Here is a 26,452-nt window from a genome sequence, read left to right as displayed (position 1 = left end):
CTAAGGGGACTTGCATTGCCCTTCAAAAAACATTGGTCAGTGACTCTTCACCCATTGAACTCTGAAGGGGTTTAGTTCATCCCGCATGTGGGCCATATTGATTTGTCCACGATCAATCAGGACCGTTGCATATACCTTCGGGTCACAATTGATGAGGTATCCCTTCATAATCAGCTGCCATCACACTTCATTTCCTAGGATTCATGGCTGAGAGGCAAAATGATTTTAGTCTCATGTTTGACAATGGTTTCATACTAGATCATGAGTATTCGAGTGAGTCTTTTTCCTCTGCAAGTGAGAATTTATGTGCCAAGGGTTGTTCGACAGCTTTGGAGTGAATAGGTTGGGATCCCTTTGTTTTCACAAGGGTTCAATGGCAATGACTGGCATATGCTTGAGGCAGAAGGGAAGTGTCAGTTTCTCCAAGCAAAAGCCTCAGGGTTTTCAACGAGTCATGAGATCCGAACACACACTCACAGATCCAGAAAAACCATAATGTTTTCATTGGATGAGCATGCGTCCATATGAATTTAAAACCACCCATAGAGGAAGATGATGATGATGAATCAATTGACCTCTGTCTGTGATTTTGGTCATAAACCAATCAAGAATTTGGAATGCCAGTTTATCGGTTCAAGTTCCACAGGCACTGTTCTGGACTTTGCTCCTAAGCTTTGGTGACAAATCCTGTGCCAAATGTAGAATTCCTGGACATCAAACAGCAGGCTGAATTCCAAGTCATGCTTGGTGAAATGATGTGGTATGGTCTGAGAAGTGATGTTCCATAACCGGCTGAACCACTCACTTTTAGATATAAGATCTGGGTCCTTCTGGGCTACTACCTCTGTCTGACTGGAAAACAAAAGCTGCAGGAGAAAAATAGAAGTGTGAACTCAATATATCTCATCATGATGTTCAGGTGATGGTGGATTAAGTCTGAAGCTGAAATGTTGATGTCGAGGTGCGAGCATAATTACCGCTACTGGCAAAATCATGAATAAATGGCATAAAAATCTCCTGTCTGATGGATGAGGCATTTATTTAAAACTGTGTGCTTTCATCCCAACGCATCCCATGGGTCTCGTTTGAATGATTTACCGCAGATGTTTGAGCTCGCTCAGATAGCAGAACAATTTCTGTGCCAGCCGAGTCTGGATTTTTTCCCCTGGTTATTGATTGGTTGAGAATTGTAAGGTTCAGTCTGGTTATTAGACGGCACAGTGCCAGAGATGGGGGAATAGGTTGTGTTCCGAAATTTCATCAACCCTCAACAGGGGTAGGGTTAGTAGAAAAAAAATCAACCTTGGTCCCTTGAGTGGTCGTGTTACCGGGGTTCCACTGTACTTGATAGACTTGAAAACAGGCTGCTGATGATATGGGGCAGTCCCACTACACGATGAGTGGGAGGTCCCACTACCATCATGAACACTGAGATGTTGCTTTCATCACTAAAATAGGATGAATACAAACACTGATAAAGACTATTGACTGTGGTCACACTAGTCTTGGTATGCCATGTCTGTTATTCTAACCGTCATTCATATTTGATTTATGCAGTAATTGTATTGACATACCGAGAATACAGCGGGGTGAACCATGGACCAGGACAAGTGACCATCCCAATGACATGCGACTGTCATCAAGCTGTGGTTGATCACCATTGTGTCTGGCGGCTGTAGTCTCTCCCTAGCCCTTACACTCACCCTCACCTTAACCTTTAAACTTTCCCTAATAATTACCCTCCCTTGATGTGGTAAAACATATATCTAGTGATGTCCAACAGCATAAACCAGCTTGATCAGATGATAAACATACTCCAGTTTCAATGATAAAAGAGCTCAATTAATCAATATCTATCGATCAAAAGCACAATTCACTGTAACATCTTTGACCTACTTATATCAGCAATGCTTCATGCAGTGTAACAAGGTTTCAGTGTTTTGTGTTGGAAGTTCTCTGTGTCCTTCCTTGGTGTTGCTGGAGCTCTCATGTCTACCTGTGAGTTGTGATGTGGGAGGTGTTTGGAACCCTCACAAACAACAAACATAACTGGCACTATGACCAGCACTTTCTGATGTCACATTACGATAGTCATCAGATCACAGGAATGCTGGGGTTGGCGGCATTTCCAGACACACCACACTGATCCATGGAGACAGACATCCATCCATACTATGGTAAATACTAGACCATCAGAAAGGAGACACAGCTAATGCCAATCGTTAGTCCTTAGGTCATTAAGGGGCAGAATGTGGCCATTGAAGCTTGTTCATGAGGCGGTTGACGAGCTATCCTGCAATACGATGAGAGCTTCATGGTCAATTTGTTTGGCGATTTCCTCAGACGGTTTTGGTTGTAGGTTGACTGTGGCATGTTCCTCCATGTGATGGCTCACAGCCTCAGTTCCTACCTTTGCTGTACAATGTATGTAAACCCTTCTGTGAAAGTCCACTTCAGTCAAGGAGGTGATGATCGCATGAGCTTGTATGTACATCAGTGTATAGGAAACGTCTTGTCAGTAGTTCGAGCTTCTTGTGGTGTTAGATTGCTTTGAGTATCTTTAGAATGCATACTCAGACATGATAGTGTTACTTTATCACTCTGTTGTATTGAGGAAACAATATCTGAAGATAATTTGTTTGTTTGCGGATCAGGCTTCTTGTTTTTTGTCAGTCTGACTTCTTCTGGGTTATGTATGACTGTGAGAAGCAAATCTGACTTCTTGGTAGTTCTATGTTCTCTAGTGTCCCAAAGATTCAAGTGTTTCATTAAGTTGAGTACACCCACACATATGACTATATTAGGCATACACACAACCTTATATGAAACTGCCTTGTTTAGAATACCAAACACTTTCAGCATCCTGATGTCACCAAATCCAATTTCCCCTTGGGAATCTCAAGGGAAATCAGAGTCTAACAGTGGTTATCTCTGTCGATTAACCATCATTACACCCCTGGTACAGAAATATAAGATGACCGAATCAAGTTTGACATTTTTACTTTATGATTGCTTCTGGGGAAAGTGCTATCAAATCAATCTTTATAGACTGCAGAGCTTGGAGAAGCTTTCATACACAGATAAGCCATGTTTAGAAAGTCAGCTGCAGCTTGATCAGTGTTTTGCTGTCGTTTCCAAGTCTTCTGGCCAGATGCGTAATATGTTTGCGAATGAAAATTGCTGTGAAAACCTCCAAACTCTTTTGTACACCCCAAGTTTCCAATTTTCATCAGGAATTTGTCAGGTAAGTGGCCTAAATTGCTAGGGATTCTTTCAAAACTATTTGCATGTTTGGTAGGCTTACTCTTAAAAATATGTGTGTGTATGTTAGGCTCCTCTGGACAGAATGGAATAGGGCAACAGACTACTTTCCTACTTCTTTTCAGAAGGTGTATAACATAAGACAAGCAGTTTTGGTGAATGAACTGTCTTCTCTGCTGAATTCTGGTCTCACGAGTGCCTCCGTCTTCTTCTTTCAGGTCACAATCAAGGACAATGGAACACCCCTCCTTACCTCAACCGCTCGCGTCGTTGTCAAGGTAGGCGATGTCAACGACAATGCACCAGAGTTCAATGAACCCGTCTACAGGTTCCGTGTACCTGAAATCGACAGCACACAGTTTGGAACTCCGCTAGGCCGGGTGATCGCCTTCGACAAGGATGCAGATAACAATGCCGAGATCGACTACATTGTGAGGGCCGGCCGCGGAAAGTTTACAGTTGGCACGAAGACAGGGATTATCTATGCAAAGAGAGAGCTGCGTGCTGGCAAGCCATTCAGTATCAATGTAAGGAGACAGTTTTTGACACCATCTTGCTAAAAAGTAGGATTATAATCTTACCTGGACACCTTTGGATGTTTCATTACATGATTTTAGACTAATAGTTTTGCCAGATGTGAAATCTTCAGCAGCCACGGTTGACATCATTCCATCTAAGCCACTTGCTATTCATTACTTTTGGAACTTGGGGATTCCTGCCCTGATGTCTACTTCCTATATCATCATACAAAGAGGTTATTTCATATTTCTTTCTATCTTTGATACTCATGCCTAACTATTGTCCTTAAGGTTCGCGCAAGTGACAATGGTCGTCCCCAGCGTAAGAGCTCAGTCACGGTCCTCATCGAGGTCCTGGAGCGCCCGTCGCAATCAGCAAGCCCGCCACTGTTTAAGACGAGAGCATTATCCTTCACCGTGATGGAGAATGACCCTGTTGGTCACCTGATCTGCATCTTGTCAGCGGAAGATAAGGATAGCAACCAGCTTTGGTTTGATATCACTGGTATGTTGATAAGTCTGTTTCAGTTCTTCCCCAGAGTTTCATATTTAGCCTCTTTCTTTACAAAGGACGGATAATCCCTTACATATGCTAGAAATACAGTTCTCATGACTTTATGACGCTGGCACTATGATACATGGCATTATCTCAAATTGTGCTTTAAAGGTAAATGTGTTGATAATGCACTGAACATTTCCTCTTTCTTTGCAGCTGGGAATGAGGATGACCATTTTGCTATCGACATGAACCGTGGGAACATCCTTGTTGCCAAACAACTTGACTGGGAAAAGAAGAACAAGTACAACCTGACGGTATCAGTGACTGATGGAGTCCATACAGCATACACTTGGGTGAGTTATCATCACTTATTGAAGATTTATCATTTGATTTAGCTACTGCTTATTTGCAAATCAGTAACATGTTGTTTTAAGTGTCAAAATCCAATTGAAACAATATCAGTATAGAGGCATTTTTACCCAGAGTAGCACTCTGATCAAAACTGATTTTGCCTCCGAATCTCATCCGCCCTCAAGAAGTCATATAGGTTGATGGCGTTACTGTACACATGAAGCTGACAGGTTCCAACATCACCACCCTAACATTATTAGGAGTCAGGTTATGATGGGCCAGAGGCTGGTTGCTGAGATGGGCCCCCTGGACTGTGCAGGCTTGAGCTCAAGCATCCAGGGCATGTAATAGCTGTAATTATTCACATAAGAATCAATATTAGGCTTTATAAAAGTGATACATATCTAATATTCATTTCGTCTGAGGCCCAGCGGAGGTCCAGATATGAAGTGCCACAGCTTGTCTCTTTTGTGAACTCACTTAGTTGCCTATCAAACTTCATTTGGGGAGATCCATCTGCCCATGCTTGAGCCGGGCCACTCAAAAAGGGTCTTGATGTCAAAAGGGCCACCTGACTGGAAATGGCTATTGTCCTGGGGTTTTTTTATTGTCGCACAAAAACAAGCCATATGAGTCATGGATAGCTAGGTTTTCTCGACAAGTACTTTTCTGGTCTGTATCAATCCTTAATGAGCTGCTTGAGACCTCGATAATGGATATAGTACCTTATAGAACCTCTTCAAACCTTTTGGGCCTAGAAGTTCTCATTGATGCACAGGCTTGGGACAATGATGATGTTCTTTTGGCCATGTTCTGCTTCAGGCGTTTGCGATGAGGATTACCTTTATTCTGTGTCACACGTCTGCTGTTGGGTAAAGAGTGTACACCTAAAGACCATGTTTGTTTGCTTTGGTGATCAAAGGGACAGCCTAATGACAGGGCAAACCTAAAGATCCGCTTGAAATGTTTGTCTGGAGTACTTCCTACAAATTGTAGAGATAATTATGGCTATTTTACAATCAATCTGAGTTTTTCCTGGTATAGTCTAGTCGTAAACCACAGCGGGTTTTAAGTGCTTTTAGGACTGATTGACATCCTAGTCTAAGTCAGGCCCAGACAACTTGGAGATATCTCATACCCACATCTGCTGCCAAGCACGCAGCACAGAATTAGGGCCTAAAGTATCTAGACATTTCTGAATGTATTGACAAGACCATTTGTGACCCGCTCTACCAAAACTAGGCGCTTGTCGCATCTGAACTTGACAGGTTGATACGGACTTGTTGTTCATTTCCCTATTGTTGACCTTTTGTGAAATCTATTACAAACTGATTTGGTCACATTCAACAAAAGGTCTACAATAGGGAAATGAACAACAAGTCCGTATCAACCTGTCAAGTTCAGATGCGACAAGCGCCTAGTTTTGGTAGAGCGGGTCACATTTGTCGAAAGCAGTTGATCAGCACTTTCTGATGATACCATTTGTGTGATTTATGTCCGTTTATCGTTGCCTGTTTCTCATCAGACTATACCCGCTTATTTTGGTTATGCAGGCCTTCATTTCAATTTCAGCCAAATTACCTCTATGTAAGTGGCATGGTGTTCTGTATGCTCAGCAGCATCCCTTTGTTTAAGTTGTGGATGATAAACTTACAAGCTCGATTCAGTCATGTTTCATTTTGCCTGATGAATTTCTGTTGTGATCTTTTCACTCTCGTGGTTGTCAAAGCAGCCAAGTATCAAACATTGCTCTTGCAACTCCAGGGCCTTTTCATGTGGCTCTCAAACCTTCTACTTCTTATTTGTCTGCATATATTGTTTTCCTTTTGATTATAGAAACTACTAATTTCCTGATGGCAGTCTTTTGATACCATTACTTACCTAGTGATTGTGTCTTTCAGTTTCAATAAGTTAACCTATTGGGCGTATCTCATTGAAACAACCAGAAACCTTTGAAGATGCTTCTTATGTATCAGTTTATTTTCACAGTGGTGATATTTTATGTATTTTTGGCTTTGACCTTTTGTTGGCATCTTGGCAGTTGCTTATATATATATTGAAGTAAATACAAAGTAGCTTTTTGGCTGGCTCTTTGATAATTGGCTGGGTTTGTAACAAATAAGATGCTATATGGTGCAACCCTTGCTGTTACGATCTGTTTGGCTTTCTTGACCTGAAACCTCCCTTCCTCGGTCGTTTCCCTTTAGCTAATGGGTGGCTAGCTTAAGTGTCTCCAATATGGTGCATTTATAACTTGGACATAATAATCAAGTAATGTGACTCCTCTTATCCCCAGATAAGGTCCTGTGCGAAAGTAATATTCAGAATAAAACCCATAAATATTGCTTAGTTCTGATGGTTTGCTTGTCCAAAACAATATCTGTTGCTAAAGCATATCCAATTACGCAGAGCACTCTTTGCTTCTGGAGTCCTCTATAGTCATATTTCATGGTCGTGTACAGCAACAAAATCATGCTCTTCAGAGATACCAATGCTTATGGTCACTACTTGTGTCATGCTGGCCAATGATAGATATGATCAAAATGTCTATTCCAAGCCATTATTGATGCCTGTAGCTTTTATCATGACCAAGCAGCTTACTACATAGGCTAGCATGCTAATGAACTAATGGTAAAATCTACAGCCCATGGCTAGCATGTAAGCAAGCTACTCGCCTTGCCATGTTTTGCTTCACGGTTTAAAAGCGATTGAGCTATTCTGATTTTCATTCAAAGTTTTTGTTTTGTATGACTTTGTTGAGAGCGTGGTCAGAAATCATTAGAAATCAGTTGAGAAAAGGCCAACTGAACTCACAACTGGAATCAGCTAGTTAATGCATACTGTATCTAGACACACTCACACAAATGCTTGTGAAGAAAAAAGAAAGAAGTATTTGATTTGAAGCCATGACTTCATGATCAGCATTGTGCTAATTTTGGGTCTGAACTTGTGGTGGTTAGCGATGGCCCAGAACACCCTTTGTTAAATGATGGGTGCATGCAGGCCTATTTACAGTAAGTCCTAATGCTAGTCAATCAAGGATCAACATAAGACTTTTAACTACCATGAAATGACCATTTAGTGAAACACCCTCATGTATGGAATGGATGCATTTGCCACTTTATTGCATTCAAATTACCATTAATGAGATATCAGTAGTAATCATAGTCTCCATTTTACAAGGTTGTTGGGTGCAGAGTTGTATTATTCATAATGAGATACATGACCTTCTGACCCGAGATGAAGAAAAGTGATGTTTCCTCTTTGCTTAGTTATCCCTGATGAATTTCAATACAGGCTGTTATTCTTAGCGGATGAAATGAACCAAAATTAAGATTCATCCCTGGGAAGTTTGTGACAAGTATAGAAAATATGTTTGTTTACCAGAATTACAATAGTTTTCTTTCAAACGTGATGCCTTAGGCATTACTTCAACTATTGATCGCAATTGGCAAATAAACAAGTAATTATCAAAAATAATAATGGATGGCAAACTGGTGAAAATATGAAAGGGAATATGATGAAAACACAGTCTTGTGTATGACAGGTTATTTATTAGTTGGAACAAAGTGTCATTTGAAGAATAAAATGACTAAAAATGCAATGAAATGTATTCATTTGAATTCTTTCCAAGGTTGGAAAGTTTTCTAAAGTAGTTATTCTTGGAGGCACTGTGTCAATACAATGGAGAGAAGACAAAATAGGATTATAGTAATACGATGGCCAAGCTCAGTGTTTATCTTGAGATGAGACCATTGTGCCAAAGATTGCTCTATGTCTCATCTTGTTGTCTCTAGGTGAAGAAACTCTTTGTGAGTATTGAAATGATACTTTCCTGTAGGCGGTTTGCGAGTAGGACCACTTATCTGTTTGCCCAACATGACCTTGGTGATGACCTCCCACTCAGCGAGTTATAGTTATACCAGTGGACAGTGTTAGGGCGCGGTGTTTTAGTCGTATGTTACCTTTCCCGACACTACTCACTTTGGATGGCTCAACCTCAAGGTACTCTGGTCCATTTTCCTTTATGATTTAACCTTGGTGGGTGTCATCCCATAGGGTGAGATGAGTCTAGAAAGCTTCCTGTTCTTTTGCATTCTAAACCACTAAAGGACCTGGTTACTTACTTCCCTTATCCCCTTGCGATCTGCTTCAGAAAGGTCAACCTTATGTCACTGGTCACACCATTTCATTGGAATGATTACTCATCCAGCCAAAAAACAATCTGATTCCCGGTTTCTTGCGCAGCTGAACCTGTGGTTGTGAGGGGTACATTTGACTTACCTCCTGGTTCAGAAATCTCAAGCATGATGTTCCCAACCCACTTATAAGGCGATCCTTTCCCTTGGTTGTGGTGCAAGTCTTAAGTTGTTTTGAATTACCCCATTTGGATCATGATTATTTTGTGTTAATTTTCAATTGCAAACTTTCTGCTGAATGCAAATTTCACACCGTTGAAATGGTTTAAAAAGAAGGAAATGAAATATCATTGGCTTTCCTATCTTGTGCCAATCTTAAATAGTTCTCAAGATGACTTGACGTATATCAACTCTGCTGCAATCTTTCATACAGTAGGAAGCAATCCATTAAACTATTGACCCAGAACTTCAGATAGCTACTTGGCTTTCCCTACAGAGTAATTAGGGCTGACATTGCTGCCATCATCTAATAAGAACGCATCAGAGTTCATTTTGTAATCAGATTTTTGAAATTATCGCAAGGAATTCAGTGCAGATTTCTATGACAAAGGAGCTGATAGACGGCACAGACCATTGTGATTATTTGTGGATGGGGGACCCTCTCAACTATCCAACTATAGAAGGGTGTAAAAATGACAGATATGATGACATGGTTTTGCTTTTTCAAGAGTGTTTACTGAGATTGAAGTATACCAAAAGCATCTGCATCCAAGTCAATGTCTGACGCTTGCTCCCCTAGCTCCGCCGGTGCAGTTAACCGAAGTATGACCCCACCAGAAACAGTAAATCAATGATCACGCTGTTAAGCATGATATATGGCTATATCGAGCTGGAATCTCAAATGGTGGTGATATTATTGTTTGACTAATTAAGTTTTTCACAAAACCATGTCTCTTGTGGGAGTCAGTTTGATTGAAAAGACGAATGCTGCCGTGATTTTTGTCTTTGGGGAGAATAGATAGGATTGAGGTCTGACTGAGATGCAGGGCATAGCTCAGGAGTCTGGCCTGTACAGTCCATGTGGCTTAATTCTCTCCGCAAGGAAAGAACTGGACTTTTCTCTTCTTGATTGAGTAGTTTAGTAAGACAATTTCGATGCAGTACCCTTATCATTTTCCTTTCCAATCATAGGTGGCAGTCACAGTCCTTGACATAAACGACAACCGTCCCGAGTTCGCACAGCAGTCCTACAAGGCTGAGATATCGGAGAACAGCAAGATTGGGACAAGTGTTCTTGTTGTATCTGCCATTGACCGTGATGAAGACAAGCGACTATTCTACACAATCCACACAGCGACTAATACAGCAAGTTTGAAGAAATTTGTCATCGACTCTGATACAGGTCAGTAACACCGCCTAGTGGAAATAATCAGAACCTCAGTGTTAAAACAACCCTCTTAATAGGCAGGCATCCTGTTTTTAAAGTTTTTTTGCTCAAATATTTTCCTTCTCTGATCATATTCCCTTCACTTCAATATTAACTATAAGCATATAGACCCTATACATGTCTTATCATCAGCCTCGTTTAAAGCAGCCCTTTTGGTGTTTCTCCTTTTTTTTCTGTAGCCAAAACCAACTTGTTCTTGCTCGCGTATTGATCCAATTTCAATGTCGTGGTATGGAATGTGAATTGGAATGGGTAGTGGTTGATATTCTCTGTTGAGTTTGGTTGGGAGCCTGCTACAGCATTAGAGACATTTCCATCAACATCTATTATCAGTGATCACTGTCATGGTCATTCTCATAACTGCATGGCGGTTACATTTTGCAAGTATTCAGTCAGTACCAATGCTTTTCCTACATGGACCTTTCATATCAACAAGTAAAGCAGAACATTTGAAACAAGACGTGGATTTTTTCCCCTTTTTGGTCAGAATATTTTTTGCATATTTTTTTTACAAACCATTTTCCCCTTTGTTCTGTTGCGTCTCCACAACTGGACTTGCTCTTTCAAATGTTACAGGAAACTAAAACCTACTGTTATCTCTATTCTTAGTTTACCAATATTAATTTCTTGCCGTTGTTTTCATTTGTAGCCAGTCCAACCGCAGGTAATGGAAAGTAGAAGATAACGTTTTAAATTTTACGCCGTCAGAGCTCATGATCATAATACGCCACAACTCTCTGCGCGTAAAGCTGACACTAGTAGTCTATGTCACCATTTAAGACTGAGGGTACATGTGCATTTCACATACTGTTTGGTTGATAATGTGCATGGAGAAATGTCTAGTAATACAACTTAGACAATGCTCTGTGTATGCATTGAACTGTACAGCATAGTAATGCTCGGTGAACCCAGTCTTCTAATGGTGGCACAGACTATAAAGAGAGTATCGATATCGCTTTTATCCTCCTTCTGCCATTTCCTCACTTTCTTTGGAAAATAATGTCTTTACGCAACACCATCTACCCCTATTAATGACCGTGAAAATACGAAATCTTAGTCTCAACTGGGTTGATTGCCATTGCTACCTTAGAGCTGGTTGGATAAACTATCATCCCACACTTTGCCAAATTGTCTCAATATTATAGTTTCATAAGAACTCTGACATGATGTGAAATCTTGCTGAAATTCTCATCCAGACTCATCTATTCACTACATGGTGTCAATCAGGTCTCCCCTCCCCCAAAAGAGACAAGATGGCACCTTCCGTGGTGTTGCGTAATCACGTTGTATTCCTCGTCCTTTCTCACTGTCAGCTGCTTGCATTGATTCATTCAGTTCAATTCAGTCGTCACCAGTAGTGTCAAATGGTCCTTTTTAAGTTGAAAGATGCATCCACCTCGAAACTTTGACATTGCCTTAAAATGCTTAAAATCTTGCTCTTAAACTTTTGAATAGAAATTCTTGCCAAAAAACCAATACCGGGTGTGATTGTCTGCTAGCAAAGGTTGATTACACACTTGCAGAGAACTGGGCTTGCTTAGTTAAGGTGAACTCTAACTCATGCTTGTACTCTGGATTGAGGATAAAGTCTAGTTCATCCTGATCTAACCTGGTAGACAGGTGCTGGTAATGCTTTGCTATAACACATTAAAGAAGCTTTTGCACTTGATTGATGTGCCGCCGGTGTGAATCCAATGGAGAATGATGTTCAGTTTCAGGAGAGACACATAGACTTAAGAAGTAAGGAGAGTGACATGCTGCGAACTCTGTCTGATTGAGATTCCTTCATTAAAGATCAGATCCACAACCATATCATTCATACTGCTTATCCCCCACTCTTGTCCCATTCAAACTCTCCTCCATGAACAACAAGTCCTTGGGCAAGGTCCTTAACTTCTATCATTGATGTAAATAAACCGTCAAATGTCTGAAAGAAACTGCTGATTGTTATCACATTTGCCTCAAGTGTTCTGTTGTGGGTGATTTTATCTTTCATTTGAAATTTTAGTTCAGCAGTTCAGTGTTTTTCATTCACTGTTGTCTGGTCATTCATTTAGTTCACATTTTCATTAATAAGATGGTAAATTTTGTTATCATTGATGATATTTGGTTCTGTGAATCGAATTCAGGGAGTACCAAATAACATAATGGAATGGAGTTGACGTCTCCACAACCCGAGTAAACTCACCAAACTCATTTCTGCTCCATGCCAGAGGTGATGAAGTCTCTAATACCCCCTGATTTTAGCCACAGTTCCTCTCAGCTTGCTGATGCTACATATTGCAAACACATGTTTTTAGCTTCATTTCTTTTCATTATATTGTCACAAAGTTGTCCACTTCCTGGCAGAGGAGGTTTTACTTTCTACAGTGTGTTTTACTATTGTGTCCAGTGACAAGTGCTCTGCTATTTCATCAGTTTAGCGATCGTCATTTCTATTTTAGTGTTGTGTGGTGAAAATTGACAATTAAATTTTTTAGACTGTTTTGTCATAACACATAAAAATGGTTCTAATTATGAATGACATAACAATTTGTTTGACACCCCCATAATCATAACCAACTCGTAATTGTAAGAAGAGTAGCCATATGACGTTAGAATTGATATACAGCGGAACCCCTGTCGGTGACCACCCCTGACTGAAAGTGGAAAAAATTTCTAAGTCCAAATTTTTTTTTTTCACTGGTTTTTTTTTCTGCTCAAAATGAACCAAAATCATCAGTCCCAAAACTTTTTTGACTTTGAAAATTTTTCAAAATTTTGAACTGATGAAAAATTCAAGTCTGAAGGATCGAAAAAATTTCTGAGTCAAAATATTTTTTTCACATTTTTTTTTCCTGCTCAAAATGAAGAAACATCATCAGTCCCAAAACTTTTTTGACTCTGAAAATTTTTCAAAAAAATTCTAGTCTTAAGGATTGGAAAAATTTCTGAGTACAAATATTTTTTTCACTTGTGAATAAGTTCGCAACAGTTTTGGTGGGAAAACCTAATCATGCATTTTGTCCCCGAACTTTCAACTTCACTAACGCGACCATTCAACCTCGGTCCCATAAGTGTTCGTGTCACTGGGGTTCCACTGTATACTAGTAAAGAAAGCCAACAAGCGATGAATGTCATAGGTTCCAATGTTACTTACTATCTAGCTAGAGTTATAGAAGACTATGTGTGTAGATTCCTTCTTAGAATATAGGACCCTCAGACAAAGGTCACTTCTCTATGTTAGCTAGATCTAAAAGTCTGGTCAGTAACAGAATATACCTTAGGGAATAGTGATTCCCCTTCCTCACAATGTTGAAGGGAATTAGCTTTGCAAATATCTATCATATCTGCCGGTGCATTCGACAACTTGGTCCTCCTTCATCTTTTAGCCGAGGAGCATGCAGCCGAGGCCTACGGACAAAAAGAGGCTAGCATGGAACTTTGATCGATGCACTTGTTATAAAAATATGCACCAGAATATGGCACTCTCACAAACTGTTATAGATATTTTCATGCACAATTTGTTCCATTAAGTATCAACAGTTCTTTTGATAATAAAGGAGTCATGTTTCAATGTCATATTTCACAGTTTTATTCATGAGTTTGCTTAGCGTCTTTCATTCATTATCATCGCTTTCTCAACGGACAATCACCATGTCACGTGTGTGTGTGTGTCTAATTGGGATGAATAAACTGATGTTGAAGAAGCTGGCAGCAATGACATGGATCTTCTCAGCAGCGGGATGTCCTGCCAATCAGACTTTCGTGAATTAACTTGGTATGTTGGTACATTAGCCATGAACAACAAATGTGTTTTGATGGACACAGAAATCTCCTTCAATGATATCCAGGTGATGGTAAAGCAGTAGAAGGTGGCTACCTCATCTGTCAAAAAGTAACTCAGGTCATTTGTTCCAGGTTTGATCACCACACGAGAGTTGCTCGACCGTGAGGCCATCCACCACCATGAGTTGGTCATCATGGCACGCGATCAGGGCACACCCAGCAAGCGCAACTTTGTACGCATCGTCATCAACGTTGTTGACCACAACGACCATGCGCCAGTGTTCCAGTCAGAGGAGTTTAAGGGAAGCATCTTTGAGACAGCGGCAATTGGTACTTCTGTTGTACAACTACAAGCGATTGATCGTGACAAGGGAAAGAATGCGGAGATTACATTCAGCATCATATCAGGTGAGTTGTGAAGTGTGGTGTTGTCACTTCTTGGGTATGGTGGTGATGGTCTTAGAGGACTAACCCTAGTTGGTAGCTGTCATTATCATGATATCCCAATCCAATAATCCAATAACTTTATTCAGTCATAGTTGAAAATTCAAAAAGTGACTCCTCCCACTATAGGATTCTTAACACTGGTCCACAGACAAGTCAGTTTTGTTTTGAAGATCTGTGCATTGAGACCAATTTGAACTCTGAGTTGATTAAGAAAATGAACATTTCCGTCCCATAACTAGCATTGTGAAAAGCTCCTTACATTCATATCATATTTTTCTTTTTGTCCAGCCAAATCTGAAGCTGATTTGCTTATTACACAACTCTTCAATTCAAGCTGGCCAGGTTTCGCAAAATATTATGAAAATAAGATATTTTTCCCTGTGAAAGTTTGACTTGGAGCTACGAGACTCAGCTCCAAGGTCATGGAGAAGCAAAAAGGGCCTTTGTGAAAGTTTGGTAATGGGCTTTTTTCTGCGAGACTGGCCATTGCACAAGCTTGTGGTCATTAAGTTATCTAACAACTGCTCCTGTCGTTGAGGTTGCCATGGTTACACCATAAATACAAGGCTTTTCATACATTTTTTGCACAGCCCCACCCTGGATCGACACAAGTAAAAACCTTATATTTTTTCGTCTGCACACCTAATCACCTCTTAGCTGCAGTGACCCATGATTTTTGTGACCTTTTTGGTGGTTTTTTTTAAACAGTTTTCTCTAACTTTATGTAATTGACAACTTGTTTGATAACAATTAAAGAGAGACGAGAAAAAGTGCTGGAAATAGAATATATGAACGTTGACATTACAAATAAATCATCCCAAGTTTTTTTCGCAGTTGAAAAACGACCGATTGGTCCAACTAGATTACAATTTGTATGAATGAAAGTAGAAATAGCATTGGAAATGTACAACTTGCTCTTAGAGTGTGCAAGATGGTCCCGCACTTAATGTGGTGATGCTTAGCCATTGGTTGCATTCGGCTGTCCTAGAAAAGGATGATAAAGCTTTTTGTGCGTTTAGCGAGTAGATCCATTTTATCAATATCTCAGTGGGCCTTTACAATAGATGCTGCTTTATTGCCAGTAAGCTTAACTTGCCTTAACAGTCATAGAAGTACAGCTTCAGTTGAGTTTTAGGATTGATCATTCATTGCCATTTCAATAATCTAATGAAACCAGCATTGGCACATTGAACTTAGGGCTTGAAATGGAATGGGGGGGAACAGTACAGAGTAACAGTGTGAAATTTATCGTGTCATTATTGTTTTCTAACATGTGTGGTTTGAAATTCTGTTTGATGAAACACTTTTGATTATTTTGGATTGATAATTTGAATTTAATGATGTTTGTGGATTGTTCGGCTAATAAGTTGATGAAAATGTTGTAAACTGCTCTATCATTTTTTTCTAACTTCCTAAATATAAAACCAGGGTAAGAAATTCACGATGGTGAGAAACTTGAAGCCTCCTGAAGTCATGTCCATGATAATTGGAGGAGCAGATATAAAATCATTAACCGTCAACGGAAATCCATATAAAGACAGTGAATTTCTGGCCCTGTACTTGTCCTGTTACTCCATGTGATAAGTCAATGAATCTGTTTGTCCACACTTCACAAGATACACATTGTTGCTGATAGTGAGTTTCAATAAAGAGTGTCTATGTGTAAATGTACATGTGTAATATCATTAAAGTCCACTTTAAGACTTCTTCTCCATTCAACATGATTCAAAAGAAAGCTCCATCTCCATTCTGTCTCCCGACTTCGACATCTTACCCCAAACATCTATTATGTTTTTGGCCTTATTCACCCCTCAAGCTTTTTCTGACCGCCTCAACTTCCCCCACCCCCCTTCTGTCATTTATGTGAGTTTCAAGGGTCGGAGTCATTACTCCATCTGACTTTCTATTTCCCTTCACAAGAACTGACTGTGCCAACTTCTTCCAACTCATCTCTGCATGAACACCCTTCTTGTCGACAGGGGACAACAGTATCAGAAACAGGGACAAAATCACACCCTTCTGATCGAGTTGAGTCACTGAAGTTGTCCTTACATCAGCAAATTCATTGCATCTTGTTCCTTCTTCAGTAGGAGTGAAAGTTTATGGCCTTCTATTCTGGCTACAAGAACATGTTGACAGTGTTTCAAACCTGTCTGTGTGGTTGGTCATTGGGGCGTGGTGGTATTTGCACTTTTACCAAATTGATGTCATCAACCATTATTGTGACTTCCTACCAGTGAAATACCACAAATATTGCACATGACTTTTGGTAACTGCTAATTGTTATCTTGCCACTGGTTTATAGCCGCTTCAAGAGACAATAGCAATCCAAAAAGCCACTCTCATGGAAAATTGCACTTGAATTAAGAGACCCAATGTTCTCAGGAGTGAAAAAGACCATTAGCCTATAAGTGGGTTTTCTGTATGACTTTGAAATAGGCGTTATAACTTAGTTGTTTTGTTCACACCTAAAGAGGTTAATATTCTTTCATAGTCACTAACACCTCAATGAGATTTATGAAGGATTTGTTTATGATTCGTCTCAAATCTTTCCAACTAAACTGGACATCAAAGCTATGTTACCTCTTCAAAATTTATGGGCTGGGATGATTTGGTCAATATTTACACTTGTCATAAAATGAATGAAAACAGGGTGACTAATCAAAGCCATTTCATGGAAGACGGTTTAAAGACATCTTGATGCTAGCATAGGTAGATAAAGCTTCATGAAGTTGAAAGGGCCTACTTATGATAACCCAGATGATAGTGGAGATGGTCCCCAAACCCACTTGGCCACAAAAGGGTAAACCTTGTTGCACTGACAATAAAGTAGTCCCTCGGTACCATTGCTCCACTGCACTGATCTGTCATCCTGAGATGGCTTAGTCATTGTGTTCAGAGCAAATTATTCCAATGACCACACAAAGAGCAGACCAAAATACCAAACTTTGTTAGAATGGGATCTGGTGGTCAAGTAGGGCTCTAATTGGCTCTTTACTGTGTCCCTTTGGCTCACATAAATATTTTGGTTTGGTCCGGCTTAGTGACCAAGTGTGTCCTCCTTTCATCCGGTCATTGGTGACATAACTTGTCAGTATTGCACAAGAAAAATGTCCATCTGGATTAAGTTGTTACATTTTCATCTCCCTGGAGACCCTTATCCTTTAATTTGGTAGATTGGATTTCGATGATAAAGAATTCTAGATTGGAACCAAATACTACCAATAACTAAATGTAAAAGGGATCTTCCAACTCTTCTGAGAAAGAAAGAAGATTATCAACTGCAATTAGGTAGCCTCTATTAGGTCACCAGAACCCCATGAAAACCTACACAGTTAAAGAGAATCTCTTCCCCTCTCTGATCCAACACCAGAGTACCTTCATTCCAACACAGAGTGAAAGGGTTAGGTTGAACTAGAGCCATACCGCATATAGCATTCGCCTTGAAGGCAAGGGTGGTCTACTATTCACCCAGCTGGCCCTTTTGAAGATGACATCTGAATGAAAGGGCAACATCCCTGGGGACTCTATGATTGGTTGGGCCAAGAAAGTTAACTTCTGTGTTTAACTGACATGTTCTGGTGCCAATCGCCCACTGATGCGTTTGGCCAAACTTTATAGAACAGATGGTTCAACCCTATGAATCTGACATTACTAACATCTAACTTGAGTCTGGTAGGAATTCACTGACAATCTTGAGATATTTGAGATTTCTTATGGGTTGGACATGTGGAGACATTGGATGCTTAACACACAAATCTCCTGACTCTCCCTGGCACCCCAAGGCTGTAGTGGTTAGAATTTGATCACGGGGACAATACCACAAGACAGATATAGATTGAACTCTTGATGGAGATTCTTTCATTGCCTTGTTTCTCATTTCCTGGGTTTTGGTAGTCTGAGTCCTACTTCCTGACAGATTGTTGACATGATTGTCTTTGAGATGGTTCTGGTTTCCTGGCTTTAACTTCCTTGGGTCCTGCTTCAAAATCAGTGACAATTGGTCCATCTTGAAGGAAGAGAACTATCTGTATCAAACTGAACCCTTTCCCTACAAATCTCACCGTCTCTGACATCGGTCCTATAATGCTGTGAATCAGCATCTACCAGTGCATGATGAAAGTCTCTAAGATTCCTTGTTATCAAACTTACAAGTTCTGAGGTTTATTCCCAGCTAAAGTCCTGTGTTGATAGACATGATTTTAAATTCTGCTCTAAATTTGCATGTTTTCATAAGGAAAGCGAGAGAAATTAGAAGCATAATAGTGTTACTTGCTGTTGTAATATTGTTGTCAGCTAGAGGTGCAGGGAAGATTGTAGACCTTCATAATTGACATTTAACCTTCCTGATTTGAAACTTGGCTCTCCATGTAATTCTGGAGGGTTTGAAATAAGATTCATAAGATAAGACTAGCGATGTTGTATGATAATCATTATGATATTGTATAAAGCATGATGTCAAGAAGGTATTATGTTGAGTACCACAGTTGTTTCAGGTAGTAGTGGAATGTCCAAAATGTCTTGTAGTTTCATGTTGTTGAATCATCGATTGTTGAGAAAACTGTTTGTTTGAACTCTTTACCAATGTAAACAGATGCTGGAAATAAATCTGAAATGAGTTATGAAATTACTTTCAATTTCTCCATAACTGTTCCCGGCCTTGGTCCATTGAAAACAAATTGGGTTATATTTGTGTTGGCATTTCATCTCTGCCTCGTGAAACTGACCTGTTCTTTCTCACTTCAGGTAATGTTGGTGGCATGTTCAAGATTGACTCCAAATCTGGTATCATCACAATTGCCAAGGAGCTCGACCGTGACGTCCAGGATCTCTACACTCTACAGGTGAAGGCTGTTGATGGGGGTGACCCGGCCTTGAGCTCAACTGGGAAGGTCAAGGTCATGGTCACTGTCTCTAACAACGCACCACCCAAGTTTGAGCATGACGAATATGCCACGGAACTGAAGGAGAATCTCCCAGTGAACACGCACGTTATTCAAGTCTCTGCAGACAGCATGTCATCTGTTATCTACGAGATCGTCGGTGGAACGTGCAAGGACAATTTCATGATTAATCCCAACTCTGGAGTTCTATCTACAAATGTTGAGTTTGATTATGAACAGACACTGTATTGTAACATGAGTGTCCAAGCCATGAATATGGTCGGTACGAAAGCCAACACGTCTGTTATCGTCCATATCCTGGACGTAAATGATAATCACCCAGAGTTCATCAAGAAGGTCTACATTGGAAATATCAGTGAAGCTGCCGGACCTAATTCTGTTATCCTAGATGAGGAGAATACACCTCTAGTAGTCCGTGCACTTGATAATGACACAAATCTCAATGCGTTACTCAATTATGAAATCATTGAGAAGGAATACCGACTTCTGTTTGACATCGGCTCCAGTACTGGTGCATTGCGTAATAAAGTTCAACTTGATCGTGAAGTTAGGCAGCAGTATGAGTTCACTGTGCAAGTCAAGGACATGGGCACACCAAGTCTGAGCTCAACGATCCCTGCAAAGGTCATCATCAAGATTCTCGATATCAATGACTCTCCGCCACAGTTTACTCAAGATGTTTACATGTCACAGCTCCGTCTGCCGACATACCATGGAGTTACCGTGGCAGAACTAGAAACGGAAGATGCGGACAGCCCTCCAAATGCTCAGGTCACATATCGTATCAGTGCTGGCGATCCCTATAATATTTTCAAGGTCGGCGAGAAGACGGGTATTGTGACAGTTCAGCAGGAGAAAAATATAACGGGTGACATGAGTCTGACAGTGGAGGCATCAGATGGCAAGTACAAAGCAAGCGCATTGGTCCATGTCGGGGTCCTACGCAGCTTAGACACACACCTCAGCTTCACGAAAGATGTCTACCAAGGTGAAGTTAAGGAGGAAACACCAGAAGTCCAAAATATTGCTGTTATCAATGTTGCAGGATCGGCATTGAATCGCCAATTCAGATATCGTATTATCAATCCTAACAACCTGTTCCAAGTTGGTGAGACGTCCGGCGTTGTTCAGACAACAGCTGTAGCCTGTGACCGTGAAGAGAAGGATTTGTATCAGATCATCGTAGAGGTAACAGATGAGACAGTGAAAGCGCAGGTGGCTCATGCGATTGTTGAGGTGAAGATATTGGATGTGAACGACAATGCCCCGAAGTTCGTGAACCAGCCGTACTATGCTGTGGTGTCAGTGGATGCCAAGAAGGGCGAACTAGTCAAGCAGGTATGTCTGAACCTTCAAAGGAGCTTGTCGTTTAGGCATCCAAAGCTTTTGTCCAGATTTAAGACATCTTAAACCTCTGACATCCCGGCTTTTTTTCTATTGAAGATACTTCCATTTCAGGTAACTGCCATTGACCGAGACATTGGCATGAATGGGGATGTGAAGTACCGGCTCCTCTACCAGAACCAGACATCAGGAAAGTTCAAAATAAACGAGCGAACAGGTGCAATAATGGTTGAAAATGGCTTATCCTCTGAGGATGAGAGGAGCGGTTTAGTCTTGATAGTGGAGGCCGAGGATAAAGGTAACGGTTCAGATGATGGTGTGAAGCTGTTCTTTGTTAGGCTATTTCCTACATATTGACAATGGCTAGCTGCTCTTGCTTGTCCACAAAAGGTTTCTTATGGACATTGCTACAGTTCCATCACCAAATTAACATGCTCATTAACGTTACAATACTTTTGGTCCCAATTTGAAAAGTTACCTACTTGTATTTACTCGAAGATAGTCTTGTGTTTGATTCTATACTCTTGTTAATTAATCTTCCAGGCATTCCACCAATGAAGACCAATGTTTCTGTACCACTTCAAGTCATCAATAAAGCAACACCTATATTCGACAAGGCATTCTACACTGCCTCGATTCCCGAGAACAGCCCGACACACACTGCTGTCATAAACATTGAAGCGAGGAGTCCATACCAGAGAAAACTCATCTACTCCATCTCGAATGGAGACAAATATAATGAGTTTGCTGTTGATTTTGACACAGGTAAGCTGTGAACTGTTGATGAATTCCCTAGTTATAAAACGGACACTAGATAACCATTCAGTAGAGTTTAGTGCTAGTCCTAATATGAGGATGAAATCTGGGACAAGAATGCTCTCTTGAATAAAATTGGATAGAAATATAGCTGCAATTGACATGCACACAGATATGGTGTCCTTTTCAGTAGGTACATGCAATGGCAAAAGTAATGTTGTTTTTCCTGAAGAATCTCCTTAAACAGCCCACTGCAATAATTGTGTCGCCTTACTTTCTAGCTTATAGTACAGGTTTCATAGGTAACAAGTTTTACAGTGTGTCCTGGTTTTGTTTGCTGTTTCATGCTTGGTGTCTATTCTCCCGCTGTTTCCCTCAACTAGCCCCATTGATGTTTTGCCGAGTTTTGGCTTTAACCAAAACAAGAGCCCAACATAAACTACACAGTTTTCCATTATTTGAACTCGAAGTATCATATCAGAGTGAGCCTTCATAAACTGTATTGATAAACCCGTGAAGGTGTCGGAGTAATAAGACTCTCCTCCCTTGGCCTAATAGTCACATTGTCAAAAATCTCGGTGTTTTTGAAAGTTGGTTTGGGTCTCTTGCATCACATATTGGTGTGACGCGTCCATCTACTAACTAACTCAATCCACACCTATGCTGTCTTCTTTACTTGGGAAAATAGAACATTCCCATCAGTCCTTCTGTTGCTGCAGTTTGAAGTTAGATTTATAGACCGATATAGATTTAACAGTAGGACTTCTTTCTGTTGGGTGTCGTTGATAATCTATAGAGTGGCCGTAGCATACCATTGTGAGTCGCACAAGGAAATAAGATTGACATAGTGGTGACAAAAAAATTTGGACTCAGAAATTTTTCCCATCCTTCAGACTAGAATTTTTTTGAAAAATTTTAAGAGTAAAAAAAATGTTTGGGACTGAGGATGTTTCTTCATTTTGAGCAGAAAAAAAAACAAGTGAAAAAAATATTTGGACTCAGAAATTTTTTTCATCGCTCAGACTTGAATTTTTTCAAAAGTTCAAAATTTTGAAATTTTTTCGAAGTCAAAAAATGTTTGGGACTGATGATGTTTCTTCATTTTTGGCAGAAGTGGTCGCGCAGCAGGGTTTGTCACTGACCGGAGTTCCACTGTATTTGTTTTGAAATGTGTGTTTTGGATAAATCTGATTTTGACATATCCTGTAGAAGGATGTTCTGTCATAGTCAGAGTGCTGGCATAATCAGTACTCCAGACACCAAACTTTAACAAAATCTTTAGCAAATAAATCTCTTCAATCCTTTCGGTGTTGTAGGCCTTCTTTTGCTTGTAAATACCATTAATAACACTGTACATACAAAAGCGTTAGGAAAACTTCTAGGATTATCACAATCACTGCCATTACACACAAGTTTTGCGTCTAACAAGAGCTTCTGAAAATATGATATTTGCAACTAATTATAATATTTGTTTGCAGGTTTGCTGTGATGATAATGGCATGTGGAGTTAATCACACATTTTGATGACAAATGTTTTGTTTTGGTTGTCCTTTTGTTGCCTAATAACCGCAACTTGAATTTGCTCCCAAATTTGCTTTGAAAAGTACCCATCTTTTTAAGTAGCCCTGTTCGAGCTCTGATCCAATTCTTTTGGACAGGGCATGACTCGATTGAAACAACCACCAAACATTTCCACATGCTGCCCTGAATCTGTTTGCAGCCTGTTTCTCTTCTCTAATCTGTTTCTATTGTTGTCTCCCCTCCTCCCAGACATGGGTAAATTAGGGCCATGTGAGTATTTCAACGTTGTATTCCTCCGTCAAAGAGATACCTTCTATATATTGCTTAAGCTGTTCAAGTTGGCGCGCACGGCTACTAAGTTGAGAATGACAGTGAATTAGCCTCTTTGTCGATCAACGTCTTGGATGGTGGAGCTCCACCAGGGCTGCTGATCTGCAAAGAGTCAAATTGGCCAATGACAGTCTGAATGATAGATAATCAGCATCTGAAGACAGTTTCTGTTGCTTTTGATTAAGTCGTACGTGTGCGCCATACCCAGGGGCAATTCACAAGGTGGGAAAGCACGGCAGAAATGAAAACCCAACCCAGCCAGCCTATGAGCAGATAATGCATGCTAAAATGTACCCCAGCTTCTGCCTGAAACTCACACCTTGGCAATACATTCATGTAGCATCTGTTTGGAACTGAAGTAGAATGCAGCTGTAAGCCTCATGCACTGACGACTGTGCCTCTCTGCATTCTTGGATGAAATCAATGCTTTAGCAAGGCGACTTAGTTTCGGAAATTGGTTATTGGAGTTTGCTTATGCCTTCTCAGGAAGGTGCTGTCAAACATTTTGTGGTGCTTATGCTAACCCAATAGGTTGCCTCTTGCTATAACCTCCTGTGTAGATGTTGGAGTGAAGCATGCATCTAGTGCAGGTCAGTGGTAACTTCTCAACTGACTGGGGATTTGCAGTGGATACTGGACTAGACACTGACTAGCATTGTCCAGGCTGAGGAAATTGGCGAGAATATTTATTTCCGTCTGCTCTAACTCTTGTGGATTGCCTGTGTTTACCATTGCATGTCTAATTTGGTTCTATGAAATACGTTACTTTCATTTAAATTGTTAAAAGCATGGTGATCATCAACCCACTTGTTTTTTGCACGATTTAATATTTTAGTTCGTCTCTTGTCATATCTGCTCGCATAATCAATCGCTGTGATCAACTGAGGCATGTGACATTGTCTCGTCTAGGGCAGGGCGGGACAGTGTCTCACCCTGAAGTGTGTGTGACAATGTCTCAACATAGACTGGATGAGACAGTGTCTCACCCTGAAGTGGGTGTGACAATGTCTCACCATGGATTGGATGCGACAGTTCCTCACCCTGAAGTGGGTGTGACAATGTCTCAACATAGACTGGATGAGACAGTGTCTCACCCTGGACTGGGTGTGACAATGTCTCAACATAGACTGGATGAGACAGTGTCTCACCCTGAAGTGGGTGTGACAATGTCTCAACATAGACTGGATGAGACAGTGTCTCACCCTGAAGTGGGTGTGACAATGTCTCAACATAGACTGGATGAGACAGTGTCTCACCCTGAAGTGGGTGTGACAATGTATAATTGATACTTGTGTGCTTTGCCCCACCCATGTGTGTATCTCACTCCTGTGTGCCTACATGAAGACAAGGACCACCACTTTCAACTGAAAGCTATATGGTTATGTCCAGTTTAACTTGTCTGCATATTGATATTGATTTGCATGAAATGACATATTGTGTCAGTGTAGGGAAGGGTCAATGTGCCAGCTTAAGAATGCAGAATACCTGGTTCGGAACGTGTGCATGCTTACTTAGGAGAAATGTGAATCCTACAAAATGGGTTGCTGTAGTCTGTCTATCTCCATCATCAATTATAAACTGGCCAAATGTAGCTTTGGTCAGGCGATGTCAATCATTGCTTCGTCAATGAAAGACTGTGAAAGACTGTGAATGACTGCTTCATAATGATATTTTGCACTCACTGTAATTCACCTTGCATGTTTGTTAATGTCATTCACGAATGCTTCTAACAATGCTCTAAGAGATTTAAAATATTCCAAGCTTAAGAAGAAACTCACACTCTTGGATGAGATTTTCAGTGGTTTTGTAACCATGGTATGGGATTTACTTCAGTTGAGTTCAAACAGAATGATAAGTTGAAAATGGCAATTTACTTTAAAGCACGATGTCTTTATACTTGTCTCCTATTATCAAGTTTGAAAAAGATAACAATTTACATGTTTGGTTTTCAACATCTAACTTTTTTCATTTGCAAAACACTAATATTTGAAGAGTTCATAGGAAATAGTCATTTGCAGCTGGTTTTAGACATATCTTTATTGTCCTTTGCAGGTGCAATTACTGTTGCTGAGAAACTTGACTATGAAACGACCAGCAAGTATGAGTTGACTCTCAGAGCAACCGACACATTCACAGGGATCCATGCTGAAGTCCCTGTCACTGTCAGCCTTGAGGTAAGTCCTGACGGTCCTCATGTAAGCCTCAGCAATTAGAAAATGCTCAGAAACTTGACTCGAACAATGGCAGTGCAGTATCATGTTTCATAGATATTGATGAGTTTTGAACACTTGACTTTTCAGGACATCAATGACAATGCTCCCTCCTTCTCAAGCCAGTATTACACCCAGACAATCAGCGAAGCGACAACTGTTGGTTCATCGGTGATGAAGGTATCAGCCCAAGACCATGACTCTGGTGTCAACGCGAAAATACGCTTTGAAATTATGCCATCAGCAAGTTTGAATGACAGTTTGTACTTCATGATTGATGAGGATGATGGCACGATTAGGACCAAGGAAATCTTAGACCATGAACAGAAGGAACAGCTTCATTTCATCGTGAGAGCACTTGATGGTGGAGAACCAACGCTATTTGCAACCGTTAAAGTGACCATCATTGTGACAGATTTGAACGATAATGCACCTGAATTCGATAAGCCGAGTTATGAAACTATCATCACTGATCAGGCTAAAAGAGGACAGTTCGTTACCATGGTGACTGCCTCTGATGCAGACAGCACTGATGATGGTAACTTGGTGTATTCTGTTGTGGAGGGCAACCAGAAACAGACCTTTAGTATCGAGAGTAACACAGGGATTATTACGTTATCGAAACTCCGTAAGCCAGACCTGGAACCGGTTTATACTCTGAATATTTCTGTGACTGATGGCGTCTTCACAAGTTTCACTCGTGTCCGTATCGTTGTGCAAAGCTCCAATCATTATGCCCCACAGTTCAGCAACGATATCTACAACATTGATGTAGCTGAGAATACTGTGATTGGTCAGAAGATTGCCGTGGTAACAGCATTGGACCGGGATCGCGGTAACTTTGGCCTCGTGACATACAGCATCAATAGTGAGGAGAGTCGAGATATATTTACTATTGATCCCAGCTCTGGTAAGTGGGAGAATGACCTCGAGAATAGATGACCATTTGCAAGTGTG

The 26,452-nt window shown here is 40.5% G+C and overlaps 1 protein-coding gene across 12 annotated transcripts in view; it reads left to right on the top strand.

Moving 5' to 3' along the window:
• LOC135493151 (protocadherin Fat 1-like) overlaps nucleotides 1-26,452 on the top strand; it is a 97,442-nt gene that overhangs the window by 36,269 nt on the left and 34,721 nt on the right. For 7 of the 12 annotated variants that reach the window (XM_064780132.1, XM_064780130.1, XM_064780131.1 and 4 more), the window contains exons 5-18: nucleotides 3,480-3,788; nucleotides 4,071-4,284; nucleotides 4,492-4,631; nucleotides 6,202-6,216; nucleotides 9,960-10,170; nucleotides 10,865-10,879; nucleotides 14,116-14,391; nucleotides 15,021-15,041; nucleotides 19,177-20,672; nucleotides 20,793-20,976; nucleotides 21,222-21,443; nucleotides 23,205-23,225; nucleotides 25,338-25,459; nucleotides 25,586-26,405. In XM_064780132.1, the coding sequence (XP_064636202.1) occupies nucleotides 3,480-3,788; nucleotides 4,071-4,284; nucleotides 4,492-4,631; nucleotides 6,202-6,216; nucleotides 9,960-10,170; nucleotides 10,865-10,879; nucleotides 14,116-14,391; nucleotides 15,021-15,041; nucleotides 19,177-20,672; nucleotides 20,793-20,976; nucleotides 21,222-21,443; nucleotides 23,205-23,225; nucleotides 25,338-25,459; nucleotides 25,586-26,405 (4,066 nt within the window). The remainder of the gene's footprint in view (nucleotides 1-3,479; nucleotides 3,789-4,070; nucleotides 4,285-4,491; nucleotides 4,632-6,201; nucleotides 6,217-9,959; nucleotides 10,171-10,864; nucleotides 10,880-14,115; nucleotides 14,392-15,020; nucleotides 15,042-19,176; nucleotides 20,673-20,792; nucleotides 20,977-21,221; nucleotides 21,444-23,204; nucleotides 23,226-25,337; nucleotides 25,460-25,585; nucleotides 26,406-26,452) is intronic. The other 5 variants (XM_064780135.1, XM_064780127.1, XM_064780124.1 and 2 more) reach the window with 4 other exon arrangements.

Source organism: Lineus longissimus, chromosome 9, assembly GCF_910592395.1.
Source record: "Lineus longissimus chromosome 9, tnLinLong1.2, whole genome shotgun sequence".
NCBI classification, from domain to species: Eukaryota; Metazoa; Nemertea; class Pilidiophora; order Heteronemertea; family Lineidae; genus Lineus; species Lineus longissimus.
The sequence above is the reverse complement of the archived record's forward strand: the minus strand, read 5'-3'. Positions and strand labels throughout refer to the sequence as shown.